A 13,468-nucleotide genomic window follows, 5' to 3' on the forward strand; every position below is an offset into this window, starting at 1 on the left:
CTGGAAAACGATACTTGTGGACTAGGGAGGTGATTATGAAATTCCCTGCAGAACCAGAGTCCAAGAAAGCAGAGGCTTGAAACAAAGTCCCAAAAGAAGTATGGATTTGGACCGGCATAGATAAACAAGGAGAGGAGATATTCACACCTAGGGACACCTCTCCAACATAACCTAGGTGCATGCGTTTAGCAGACGAGGAGGACGAGGAGTTCTATCAGACAGGAGAGAGCACAGAGGAGTTTTATCATACAGGAGAGAGCACAGAGGAGTTATCAGACAGGAGAGAGCACAGAGGAGTCCTATCATACAGGAGAAAGCACAGAGGAGTTATCAGACACGAGAGAGCACAGATGAGTGCTATCAGACAGAAGAGAGCACAGATGATTGGATCATGGATTATAAAATCATGGATTTGTCCAAGCTGAAGCACAGGCATTGTCAAAGTCCAGTAAGTGAGGGTGGCCTAGCACTTTTCTGCGCTCTCTCCTGTCTGATAGTAATCCTGTGTGATCGCTTCTGTCTGATAGGACAAAAGAGAGCACAGAGGAATACTATCATACAGGGGAGAGCACAGAGGAGTTCTTTCAGACAGGAGAGAGCACAGAGGAGTCCTATCAGACAGAAGAGAACACAGAGGAGTGCTATCAAACAGGAGAGAGCACAGAGGAGTACTATCAGACAGGAGAGAGCAAAGAGAAGTACTATCAGACAGGAGAGAGCACAGAGGAGTTCTATCAGACAGGAGAGAGCACAGAGCAGTACTATCAGACAGGAGAGGGCACAGAGGAGTACTGTCAGACAGGAGAGAGCACAGAGGAGTTCTATCAGACAGAAGAGAGCATAGAGGAGTCCTGTCAGACAGGAGAGAGCACAGAAGAGTGCTATAAGACAGGAGAGAGCACAGAGGAGTGCTATCAGACAGGAGAGAGCACAGAGGAGTACTATCAGACAGTAGAGAGCACAGAGGAGTACTATCAGACAGGAGAGAGCACAGAGGAGTTCTATCAGACAGAAGAGAGCACAGAGGTGTCCTGTCAGACAGGAGAGAGCACAGAAGAGTGCTATCAGACAGGAGAGAGCACAGAAGAGTGCTATCAGACAGGAGAGAGCACAGAGGAGTGCTATCAGACAGGAGAGAGCACAGAGGAGTGCTAGCCCACCCTCACTTACTGGACTTTGTCAATGCCTGTGATTTCTATAAAAAGGAAATAAAATTTTCTTATGAAGTATATATAAGTATATACAGTATGTACAACATATAAAAAGCTTTATATGGTGCCATTAATGCGTCTGCGTTTTTTCTGTTTCCTATGTGACATGTTGCGCCTTTTATTGGGTTTTTAATGCATATCATTGAAGTTTGTAGTTTTACATTTTTTCCATTATTTTTTTGGAGCTGGATTTTTCACCTTTTTGAACATTACCTATGTGGGACACAGCCCATGGCCTTCCGTACTTCAGACTACTCCGGTGATGTTACTAGTACTTCTATGCAAACTGATGGTCAGCTGAAAAATGTGTATATTTTTGTCCCTGCAACCGTTGTCTGTGTGTCCCTGTAAAGAGACAAAATACAGGAAGTGTGAGTGGATAAGCAGGGCCCTGTGCACTGAGGCTCTGTGACACACCCCCGGCTCCCACAGCAGGATGATTGACAAGCCAGGAGCCTGCACAGAGCCCTGCTTATCCCGCCCTCACTTCCTGTATTTGGACTCCTCACAGACACAAACAGGCAATAGCTGCAGGGACAGCATTTTTTCACTCAAAAATACACACATCTTTTTAAACCAATGTATATTACAAATATACATATAATGGTATTATCTACATTATATAAAAAGTTTTTGTTAACGACAGGTACACTTTAAAGGGGTACTCTGCCCCCAAACATCGTATCTCTTATCCAAAGGATAGGGGATATGATGTCTGATCGCGGAAAATCCCGCCACTAGGACGTTCTGCGATCTCCAGGCCAGCACCCAAGTGTTCTGAAAATTTATGTTCAGAACACTGGCTTCAGGCTTCTGTGTTTGTGATGTCATGCCATGCCACTCCATTCATGTCTATTGGAGGGGCTTTGGAGCAGAAGAACACAGATTTCATGCCATAGACATGAATGGAGGAGACGTGGCGTGACATCAAAGACATGGTAGTCCGAAGGCAGCCTGGAGATCGCGGGGGTCCCAGCGGCCGGGCCCACTGAATCAGACGTCTTATCCTATTACATGTCCAAACCCCACACAGTTATTGAGCGCTTATCTCCTAAATCAGCCCATCACCTTTACATGGCTTAAGCATCAGGTGTGGGGAGGGGGGGCTGCACCAATGATCCTTGGATCAGACCTTGGTTGCACACATCCCCGGTTACATGGGGAGATGTGAGGCCAGCGGCCAATAATTTTTTGTTTTTTTAAGGCTAAGTTTCCACTTGGTTTTTTTTCTGGCAGTTTTTGGAAAACTGCCAGTGCATTTTTTGAGCCAAAGCCAGAAGTGTATTCAAAAAGAATATGACATATAAAGGAAGGACTTACACTTCTCCTCTCTTATGGATCCACTTCTTACTTTGGTTCAAAAACTGCAGTGGCAGTTATCCAAAAAATGCCAGAAAAAAAAACCCAAGTGCAATCCTAGCCTAAAGGTGTCTGAAGCCATATATTGAAAAAATATATAGCATCAAATTTTGGACATATTTGAGTTCAATATAACTAAATGCAACTTAAAGGACTACTATAAAGCAAAACATTTAACTGCCATTAGCAATAATTTAGCAAGTTATACAATAGTGTAAATTACCTCTATAACCTTCCACGTAATCCGGAAGTTCATCCTCTGACTGTGAGCTAAGACGTTCGTTCCACATGTTCTGGCCGTCTGTCGTTATCTTTGTAACGAAACGTCATAATTTCTGGGATCCTCCCCGCAGTCTGCTGGCCCCAACAAGCCCGAGTCGGTCTGTCCCTGTCTGAATATTCATAACCCCCCTCGTTTCCTCAGCCGGCATTCGCTCGGCTGAGGAAATGCCTCTCTTACCTCCCTCCTATCATGCTGCGAATCGCGCACCTGCGCACTCAGCAGCATCCTCGGACCGGGCATGTGATTACTTGCATCCAGTAATATAACTGATAGTTACGTCGGCGTAACTATCAGTTATATTCACAAAGCAACTTACGCATAAAGTAGAGAAGGCAGAGAGGGGCGTAGTGCTGAATATTATTAGGGGTGGGGCGCTACAGTGAGGGAGGGCCGGAGAGCAGAGGGACAGGCGATATGAATGCTGGGTAGTGTCAATTTTGACATCACTTTGAGACGTACAGTACCCGGAAGTAAGCAAAATTACCGTGGGCTGTAACGGGAGAACCACTGGACCGATTCTGGAGAACAACACCTCTATTTAAAGGTATTTAGATACCATATTCTATGGTGACATTTGTTTTAATATCATAGTACTCCTTTAAGGGAAAAAAATTTACTTTAAAAAATGGTTAGTTAGGTACTACTGTGATGTTCTGCATAAGTATATCAATAGGTATAAACACCATTCCCTATGTTAATATGCAGCCACCAAATATATGCATATGATAACTACTTTGGGCAGCACAAAAACACTTCTCCAAAAATAGCATAAGAACCCCTTAACCTACATTCCAAGACTGCAGCAGATCACCAGAGAACTTATAATTAGCATAGGCTGTTGGCCAAATGTCTTTAGTCAAGATAGTGACACGGGGGTGCAAGGTATACTTATCTCTTTGTGACGCCAGGGTACCGTTAGCCTACACACGGTCCGAGGTAAGGACACCTTCTCCTGGGCCAGACACGGGGTATAATAAACACACTGACATCAGGTTATGGATAACTGTCTTTTACTGAGCTGGTGTAGTTGGTACAACACACAGTACGGAGTAGAGGAGAAGGGATGCAGTGTAACCCTTGGGAGTCCTGTTGCCTTGCTAGGACTTATGGTCCTTTTCACCCACTTGGAATATACAGATTTGAGATATGAGACTTGAAGATATCCCGTGCTGACTACGGTTCTGGCAAGTTCCAATCACTGCCAGAGCTTGACTCACCGCTGTACGGGGGAACACTTACAGAATGGCAGGGCTGAATTGAGAAGATATTTTCTTAGGCTTCCCTTTGGATTCTCCACACATGTATTCCTCCTCCTTTCCACACTGTAGCTCAGACTAGTCTGGGGCAACTCCTCCCCCCTAAACTATATACAAGAGAATTTAGGGGTTCCCATTGGGAGGACAGGGTCACCTGATTATCACTGCTTCTTTCTGTCTTAAAGGCACAGTACATAAAAACATAATACACAGGGAATGTAGAAAATATAATAAAGTGCTTGAACATGCTGAACATAGTACACATTTTTACAGTGGGCCTAACACAAGAGCCGAGGTATGCCCGAGGAGATCCGCAGCCCACAGGACAGCCTTTGGTGCTGGAACACAACAGCAGCACAAAGCTAAGAAGTAATCCTGTGCAAATATTTGTTTTTGTACATTTGCAGATCAACATTTTTGCCACCAGTAAGAAGATGAGTGACCTGAACCTGCCGTCGTGTTTCCAGACCATCCCTAGCAGCAAGATACAGCAGCAAGCCATTAGAGACATCCTCAACCATTTTCACTGGACTTGGATCGCCGTCCTGGGGAGCATGGACAAATATGGATTTGAAGGAGTGGAGCAGTTTCTTGCATTCACATCCAATACGAATATTTGTGTCGCATATAAAAACTTCATACCCATTAAAATACAGGGCAAAGAGGCGGAGTGGGAAACTTCCATATACAACATTGTCTCCAATATCACCCTTACTAATGTCAATGTTGTCTTATTGTTCGCTACAGACATTTTCCTTCTGAACTTTTTTACAGAAGTTGTGGAAGTGGATTTTCCCTCGAAGATATGGCTGGCTACTGAGACTTGGTCCTTGTCTAAGGACATTTATAATTTACCAAATTTAAAAAAAATAGGAGTGGTGCTTGGTATTGCTCTGAAATACGTGAACATCCCAGGATTCGATGAATATCTTATGAATGTATTCTATCAAAACAGGAGCAGCTTGGGAAAGTCAAGATTAGATGAAAGCTGCAACCAGAACTGCGATGACTGCCTCAATACATCTCTGAGTAACTTTCTGGGTGACTTTGATAACAGGGTCAGCTTCAGCATCTACACAGCCGTGTATGCGGTGGCCCATGCCCTACAGAAAGTGCTTGGCTGTAGTAAAACATACTGTGATAAAAAAGAGGTCTACCCATGGCAAGTAGGTGGCACCTTAGACATTCTGCCATCTAGAAGTCTGTCCTCAGACATCTTATTTGGCTGTATTCATTTTCATGTTTTTCATCCAGATTTTCATGAAAAAAAAAAACCCTGCATGAAAGCATGCGCATTATGTTGTGGAGTTGTGATTGAGTTCACAACTGTGTGTGCGTAGGGATGAGATTTTGCTGTGTATTTATGACACATCTGCATGACTAGATTCTGATGCTTGTGGAATAATCGTTAGGGCTTGTTCACACAAGCAGATTTATTTGCGGGTTTCCCGCTGCGTATTTGGAAGGGGGTGGGCTCTTCGAGGCTGTCCGGAGCAGATTTTCCGCTGCAGAATTTCTGCTGCTGAAAATCAGCCGCAAGCCCCATTGAAGTCAATAGGGTCTGCAACGGATTTTCCACAGCAGAATTCCACAGCGGAAAATCTGCAGCGGACAGCCGCGAAGAGCCTGCCCCCTTTCAAATATGCAAATAAATCCACTCGTGTGAACAAGCCCTAAGGGTACATTCACACTTGCGTATTTTTTGCCGCAGATTTGCTCCTGCAGATTTTGCTGCCCATTGACTTCAATAGGCTGCAACACCTGCAGCAGCAATTTTGCAGCAGATCTGCAGCACAAAATATGCACATGTGAATGCACCCTTAAAAGAGTAGTCTAGTGATAAATAACTTATCCAATGTGGGAGGTCTGAGCGCTGAGACCCCCGAAATATCCGTCCCGGGGGCCTGGAAGCTGACATCTAACTGCTGCAAGAAGTCGCGGCTGGCACACCCCCTCCATGTATCTCTATGGGGTCGGCCGGCACTCCATGTGGGGGTCAGCACGCCCCTTCCAGCCAACTGCCGGGACCCCATGCAGGAGATTGCAGGGGGTCCTAGCGCTTGGACCCCCCGCAATCTATAACTTATCCTCTATCCTTCGATAGGGGATGTTATGTTTCACCAGACAACTCCTGTAAGGGTGCATTCACACGTGCATGTTTTCTGATGCAGATCGGCTGCAGATTTGCTTCAGCAGATTTTGATGCCCATTGAAGTCAATGGGCAGCAAAATGACCGTCACTAGAGTGAGCTCCCTGCTGCGCCCGTGTGTATTGTGTGTCTGCTGGTAGCGAGTAAACACACAGGGATCTGCAAGTCTGTATTAAACTGTGCATGCCTGCGCAGTTTCCTCAAAGACATTGTGGTCTCTCCCCCTTCTCTCTAAACTAGGCCAAGAGCGGCCGCAAGGTCTGAGAGTGAACTGCACCTGCTTGCAGTTTACTACAAATCTTCAATAGCAAGTCTGCATCAGATCTGCAGCAAAAATATGCACATGTGAACCTACCCTTATGGGGTATATTCAGTCTGGACACAAGCTGTAAATAGGGCCCTGCTCAGTGTATGCACATGCTAAGCAGTAGAGGTGAATCTACAACCTCACCACAACCTATATACTTCACCAGCAAGAAGATCGGGTACCGCATAGGGACTGCAGTGCTACCTAAGTAATATGTCTTTTTTACTTATTTTTCCTGCACATTGATGCTCCTAACTTCCAACAGTGTAGAGAAATACAACATGGCCTCTTTCACTTTATTTGTGTTTTCATAGTATTTATTGTGTTTTTTGCTGTTTGTTTTTTTTTTTTTTTTGCTCATTTCAGATGACTGAAGCTCTAGGACAAGTGAACTTTACATTGCTGAACAATGAAATAAGCTTCAACATATATGGCGATTCTCCTACTGGATATGACATTGTCTTCTGGAACTGGTTGGGTGGAACCCCGTTTCAGACTGTTGGGGCCTATACTGGCTTAGGGAACCTCAATATCAACTCAGACAAAATTAATTGGCAAACAGAAAATAACACGGTGAGTTAGTATAATGTATTTATGTAATGATGGCCATATGCATAAAGGGGCTCTCCATTTTTGACAATCACTACTTGGGAGAAGGGTCTCTAGACAATACACTGACCAACAAGTGTCCCATGTTGGGACCTGCAACATTCACTTGTTCTTTGTGGTTAATCTGTCAGTATGTATTAAATTTCATGTGTGGTAACAGGATGTGATGCAGGGCAGATGGAATTATGCTAGGAGCAGATGGCATTAACCCCTTGTATTCAAGATGCCAGGGCATGGTTTATCCTCGATACCACCCGAAGGTATATCGCTGAATCCTGGGCTAGGCACGGGGGGGGGGGAGCAATAATGACTCTGACGCCAAGTTATGGACAACGGTAGCTTTATTGAGGGTAGACAGATGGTAACGTCTATACAGTTCAGCCAGGGCCCATGGAGGTGGCCAGTGATGCAGAGACCTTAAGGGCTTGCTGGGACTTGTAGTAGAACTGGACAATTTAATGCAGGCCACGTTGACTTGACAGTTGCTGGCAGGGACTGACTTGACTTGACTGGTGACTGACAAAGCTATGACTGTAGCTCACTTGCAATTGACTGTGGCTGCAGACTGGACTTGAGGCCTCCAATGACTCTGGACACACACACTAGGACTCAGCAAAGACTCAGGAACTAAGAGAGTGAGCTCCACACAGGGCTTATACAAGTACAAGGAGGCCCAGGGGACACTGAAGGGAGGCTGCCGGACAAGTCAGCAAGGGTACAGGGCAACTACTCCCGTACTAGGCCACCACACATGGCAGCGCCATCACTGGGGAGATTAATTATGACATAGTGCCCATTCACATTAAATCACTGTCCAACCACTGATGGACAGGTCAGGATAGACCCTCCAGAAAGTTGTCCTTTGTAGCTTCTCTCCCCTCTGCCCATGGGATGAGGTTGCTTAACAGGGGACTCCTCTATGAACTCTTAAGTTTCTAACAGGTTGTATAAAAATGGCTTTTACTAATCTGGACAATCTAAATAAATACTGATATATTAAAGTGTAGTTGGTAGATTACACTAATTTGAACTCAATGTTAACAGTACATTGAAAGGCTGTATAGCATACATAGTTTCTGGTTGCAAAAATGTATGGTTTTTGACCTGACATATAATACAAACCCAAACCCCCAAACACACAGACCCTTCAACCTTTCCAGTATTTTAAGACTGAAAAATAACTACTGAGCCCATACCGAGTATGTGTAGAGACAAATGAAGAGAAGGGGTACTGTACACAGGGTTGCCACCTGGCCAGTATTTTACCGGCACAGCCGGTATTTTGGCCACCCTGGCGGTATTTTTATATTAAATGCAATGGCCGGTATTTATTCAACCAACTCCTGGAATGTTGCACCATAACCTATATCAGTGTTTCTCAACCAGAGCGCCTCCTACTGTTGCAATACTACAACTCCCAGCATGCTGGGAGTTGTAGTTTTGTAACAGCTGGAGGAACTCCTGGTTGGAAAACACTGACTTATACTATATACACTACTATATAGTCCAACATGCTGGGAGTTGTAGTTTTCATTTGGGAAAGCTGCTGAGCCACAGGCTATATCAGGGCATGCTGGGAGTTGTAGTTAGTAAATAAATTGCAACTCCTGAATCTAATTTTAAAAAAGTTATCAAAAAGTTCCATCAACACAAAAATGGTCCTGTTAAAAACTACAGATCGGGACGCAAAAAATGACCTTCATACAGTCCCATATAATGAGAAATAAAAAGGTTATAGGGGTCAGAATAGGAGAACATTTCCCCCACATATATGTATCCGGTGATGGTACCCATATATATTTCATTATGCAAATTAGCATGGACGGTATTTTTTTTGCAAGAAAGGTGGCAAGTGGCAACCCTAACTGTACAGAGTAAAACAGATACTGAGAGTGACATCCATCATAGGACTAGAGAAGTGGCACTGTGTAGTGTACATATATACAGAATAAGGCTGGGTTCACACTACGATTTGTAACTACGGTTCCCGTATACGGCTGGGAGGAAGGGGGGGCTTAATCGCGGCGCCCGCACTCAGCCGTATAGGGGAACCGTATTTATTGCATGTCTATGAGCCGACCGGGGTGAACCGCAGCCTCCAGTCGGTTGCTTTTTCGGCCGTATGCGGTTTCCCGACCGTAGGCAAAAATGCGGTCGACAACGTTTTTGTCTGCGGTCGGGAAACCGCATACGGCCGAAAAAGCAGCCGACCGGAGGCTGCGGTTCACTCCGGTCAGCTCATAGACATGCATTAAATACGGTTCCCCTATACGGCTGAGTGCGGGCACCGCGATTAAGCCCCCCCCTCCTCCCAGCCATATATGGGAACCGTAGTTACAAATCGTAGTGTGAACCCAGCCTAAGAGCAGATACTAAGAATTGTACCCATCCTAGAGGATTAGAGAAGTGGTACTGTGCAGTGTCTATACAGGATATACAGAATAAGAGCAGATACTGAGATTAACTCCCAGCGTACGGGACAAGAGAAGTGGTACTGTGCAGTGTCTATATAGGATATACAGAATAAGAGCAGATACTGAGATTAACTCCCAGCGTACGGGACAAGAGAAGTGGTACTGTGCAGTGTCTATACAGTATATACAGAATAAGAGCAGATACTGAGATTAACTCCCAGCGTACGGGACAAGAGAAGTGGTACTGTGCAGTGTCTATATAGGATATACAGAATAAGAGCAGATACTGAGATTCACTCCCAGCGTACGGGACAAGAGAAGTGGTACTGTGCAGTGTCTATATAGGATATACAGAATAAGAGCAGATACTGAGATTCACTCCCAGCGTACGGGACAAGAGAAGTGGTACTGTGCAGTGTCTATATAGGATATACAGAATAAGAGCAGATACTGAGATTCACTCCCAGCGTACGGAACAAGAGAAGTGGTACTGTGCAGTGTCTATAGATACAGAATAGTGACAGAAGTGGCAGAATCTAGTATAAATGCCATTACTTTACACATGTAACTTGGGTTTAAAAACGGATAGAACAAATATCATCCACCTAGATCCAGTTCACCACTGTTAGGAAAAAAAACAATATATGGTTGGTCCCCTGACAAGGAGAAAGTGGACTATTTTTTTTTTTTGGGAAATGCATATGGATTTATTGACACATTATTGACACATGTTTCTTATTGCTTTGCCTCTTCTGATTTTTCTAGATTCCTCCATCAGTGTGTTCTTCTGACTGTTTACCAGGGCAGGAAAAGCAGGAAACGGGACAATATAGATGCTGTTTTACATGTGTCAGCTGTGTGGCTGGAACCTACCTCAATAATAATGGTTTGTAATTGTAAATCTTCTGTCCTGCAGTATTTGCAATGTGGGAAAAAGACCACACATACTATACATAGAGGAATCCCATACAATGACTTAAAGGGGTACTCCGGTAGAATTTTTTTTTTTTAAATCAACTGGTTCCAGATAGTTAAACAGATTTGTAAATTACTTCTATAAAAAAAAAAATCTTAATTCTTATTAGCTGCTGTATACTACAGAGGAAGTTCTTTTCTTTTTGAATTTCTTTTCTGTCTGACCACAGTGCTCTCTGCTGACACCTCTGTCCATGTCAGGAGGAGAGCAGGAGAAACTGTCCAGAGCAGGAGAAAATCCCCATAGCAAACCTCTCCTGCTCTGAACAGTTCCTGACATGATTGTGGATGTAGACACAGTGGAGCGCTCAGAGGCAACGCCGGCCGTTACTCCGGCCGTTTCACACGTGCAAATCAAATGTGCAAAAGAGCCAGCGTTGCCTGTGATCCCGGTAGATACCTTCTTTTTTTTTTTTAACTGTCATTTTATTAAGGTTTTGTACATAGAAATAATCCAATCAATACAAATAAAGGAACAAGCAACCATCTTGAAAAGGGCCTCAGCCCTATAGCAAACACACAGTCACAAAATATGGAACATATGGGCAGGCTCAAAAGCGCCAATGAGGCAAGCAAACCAAGGCAAGAGCCCCTATACTGGTAAATACACAAACAAACATAAACCATAACGCAGGCAATGCAGGAAAGCAGGAATCAGCTTGTCCGCTGCAATAGCCAACCAGGCCCATGGGGCCACATACAACAAGGAGGGGAGGGGGAAGGGAAGGGGGGGCAGTAGAGACAAGGGGGGGGGGGCATAGACTGGAATACATGTAACCCTCAAAACAAAAGGAGAGGAGGAATGACAAAGAAAAGAAAGAAGCAGGAAGAAATAGAAGGGGGGGGGGTCAAGGTGGTTGCCGGTCCACCGATCCTACCAGAGGGGAAATTAGGACGATAAAGAAAAGATCTCAGAGGGGAGAAAGGAGAAAACAGTTAAAACTTTCTGGAACAATACCCCCACACATACCTAGAGAAACACATAGGGCCTAGAAGAGGAGAAAGGGAAAGAGGTGATGCTGGAGGGTTCCATAGGAGAGGGTTAAGGTGAATAGGAGCCAACCACAGCTTTTCCAGCTCCATCCAGCGGCTATATGCATCATACGTAGACCAAGCCGCAAGCTGGCGCAGGTGAGCAGTCCAGTAATATTTCATCACGTCAGGAACTGCCAGGCCCCCCATGGCTCTGCCCGCCATCATGACTGACATCAGTAAAGGGTGTCTTTTCCCATCCCAAATAAAACGGAAAATAGCCGACTGAAAAGAGCGAAGGGCCGACAATGGTACCCGGGTAGGCAATGTTTTGAAAAAATAGAGTAGTTTCGGGAGGAACGTAATTTTAACCGCCGCAATTCAGCCAAAAAAATATATATAAATTGAGACCGCCATTTCTCGAAGAGAGTTCTAAGTTCCCTAAATAGAGAGAGGTCGTTGACAGAGTTAAGGGAGGAATAGCAAGAAGTGATATGGACCCCTAAGTACTTAATAGCAGAAGAGGACCATTTAAAAGAGTAGTTGGAGCGAAGAAGCGTAGACAGAGACAGGGGAAGGTTAAGAGGTAGCGTTTCCATTTTAGAGAGGTTAACTTTATAGCCAGAGACCACACCATATGCATGAAGAGCCTTTATAAAGATTAGGAAGGGGAATCAAAGGACGTGAAAGTGTGATAAGCACATCGTCAGAAAATAAGCATATCTTAAATTCCTTATCATGCAGGGAGATGCCAGTAATGTCTGGGTCCCCTCTAATCATAGCTGCCAGGGGTTCAATGCATAAAGCAAAGACCAGGGGGGAAAGCGGACAGCCCTGATGGGTACCAATAGACAGTGGAAAAGTAGGAGAGGGAGTGCAAGGGAGATTGCGAGAAGCAGGAGAGAGGAATAGAGACCCCTGCAGAGCAGTGAGAAAGTTACCAGTGATCCCAAATTTCTGGAGGGTAGCAAAGAGGAATGGCCACCCCAGCCTATCAAAGGCCTTCTCAGCATCCAAACTGAGAATTAATGCCTGCTCAGACCTCCGATTGACTAAGTTAACAAGACCCACCACCCTCCTGGTGTTGTCGCCCCCCTGGTGGCAGGGAATAAACCTGGTCCTTATGGATCAGAGAGGGGAGAAATGAACTAAGGCAGACCGCCAGGACCTTAGAGAAAAGCTTCAAATCAGAATTAAGGAGGGTGATGGGTCTATAACCAGAGCAATCATGAGGGTCATTGCCAGGCTTAGGGATTAGGGTAATTAAGGAGTGCAAAAAAGACTGCGGAACCGCCTCCCCCCATAAAGAAATTAAAAAGAGGAACAAGCTTAGGGATAAGTGTAGAAGAGAAAGTTTTGTAGTATAGATACGTGAATCCGTCCGTACCGGCGGAATGACCAACTGGAAGGGATTTGAGAACTTCAGAAAGTTCTTCCCCTGTTATGGGAGCATTAAGAACCTCACGGTCGGCCTCCGACAAAGTAGGCAAGCCACATCATGAAAGATAAGCATCCATCGCAGTATCACGCCCCCCCCCCCCCCCCCCTGGTCGGACAGAAGTTAAGAAGGAAGGGAGTAAAGACCAGAATAGTAGTCAACAAAAAGGCGGGAAATGTCAGCGGGTGTCAGGGAAGAACACCTGAAGGATCCTTGAGGGCTGAGGGAGACTGGGTAACTGCTCGGTCATGTAGGCGCCTGGTCAGCATAGTATGGGCTTTATTACCCTTTTCATAAAAACGTTGCCTAGCATACAACAATTGTCTTTCAACCCTATGGAGAGCCAGGTCAACCAACTGAGCACGAGCAGCCACCAATCACCGCAGAATCGGCACTGAGGGGTGGCCAACAGGAGAGTCTCTAGACTCGCTATCTCTGTACAGAGTTCCTGTGAAGAGACTGTGTCCTCATTGGTAGTAAAATAATCCATGAGG

At 45.0% G+C, this 13,468-nt stretch overlaps 1 protein-coding gene across 16 annotated transcripts in view; it reads left to right on the plus strand.

Annotated features, from left to right (window-relative positions):
* The window catches only part of LOC130293498 (taste receptor type 1 member 2-like), a 261,468-nt gene that overhangs the window by 243,416 nt on the left and 4,584 nt on the right, over positions 1 to 13,468 (plus strand). For 15 of the 16 annotated variants that reach the window (XM_056542266.1, XM_056542256.1, XM_056542255.1 and 12 more), the window contains 3 exons: positions 4,517 to 5,275; positions 6,933 to 7,139; positions 10,355 to 10,475. In XM_056542266.1, coding sequence (XP_056398241.1) covers positions 4,517 to 5,275; positions 6,933 to 7,139; positions 10,355 to 10,475 — 1,087 coding nt within the window. Of the gene's footprint in view, positions 1 to 3,279; positions 3,398 to 4,516; positions 5,276 to 6,932; positions 7,140 to 10,354; positions 10,476 to 13,468 lie in introns of those variants that run through there. The other variant, XM_056542271.1, reaches the window with a different exon arrangement.

This window comes from Hyla sarda, chromosome 10 (genome assembly GCF_029499605.1).
Source record: "Hyla sarda isolate aHylSar1 chromosome 10, aHylSar1.hap1, whole genome shotgun sequence".
Classification (NCBI taxonomy): Eukaryota; Metazoa; Chordata; class Amphibia; order Anura; family Hylidae; genus Hyla; species Hyla sarda.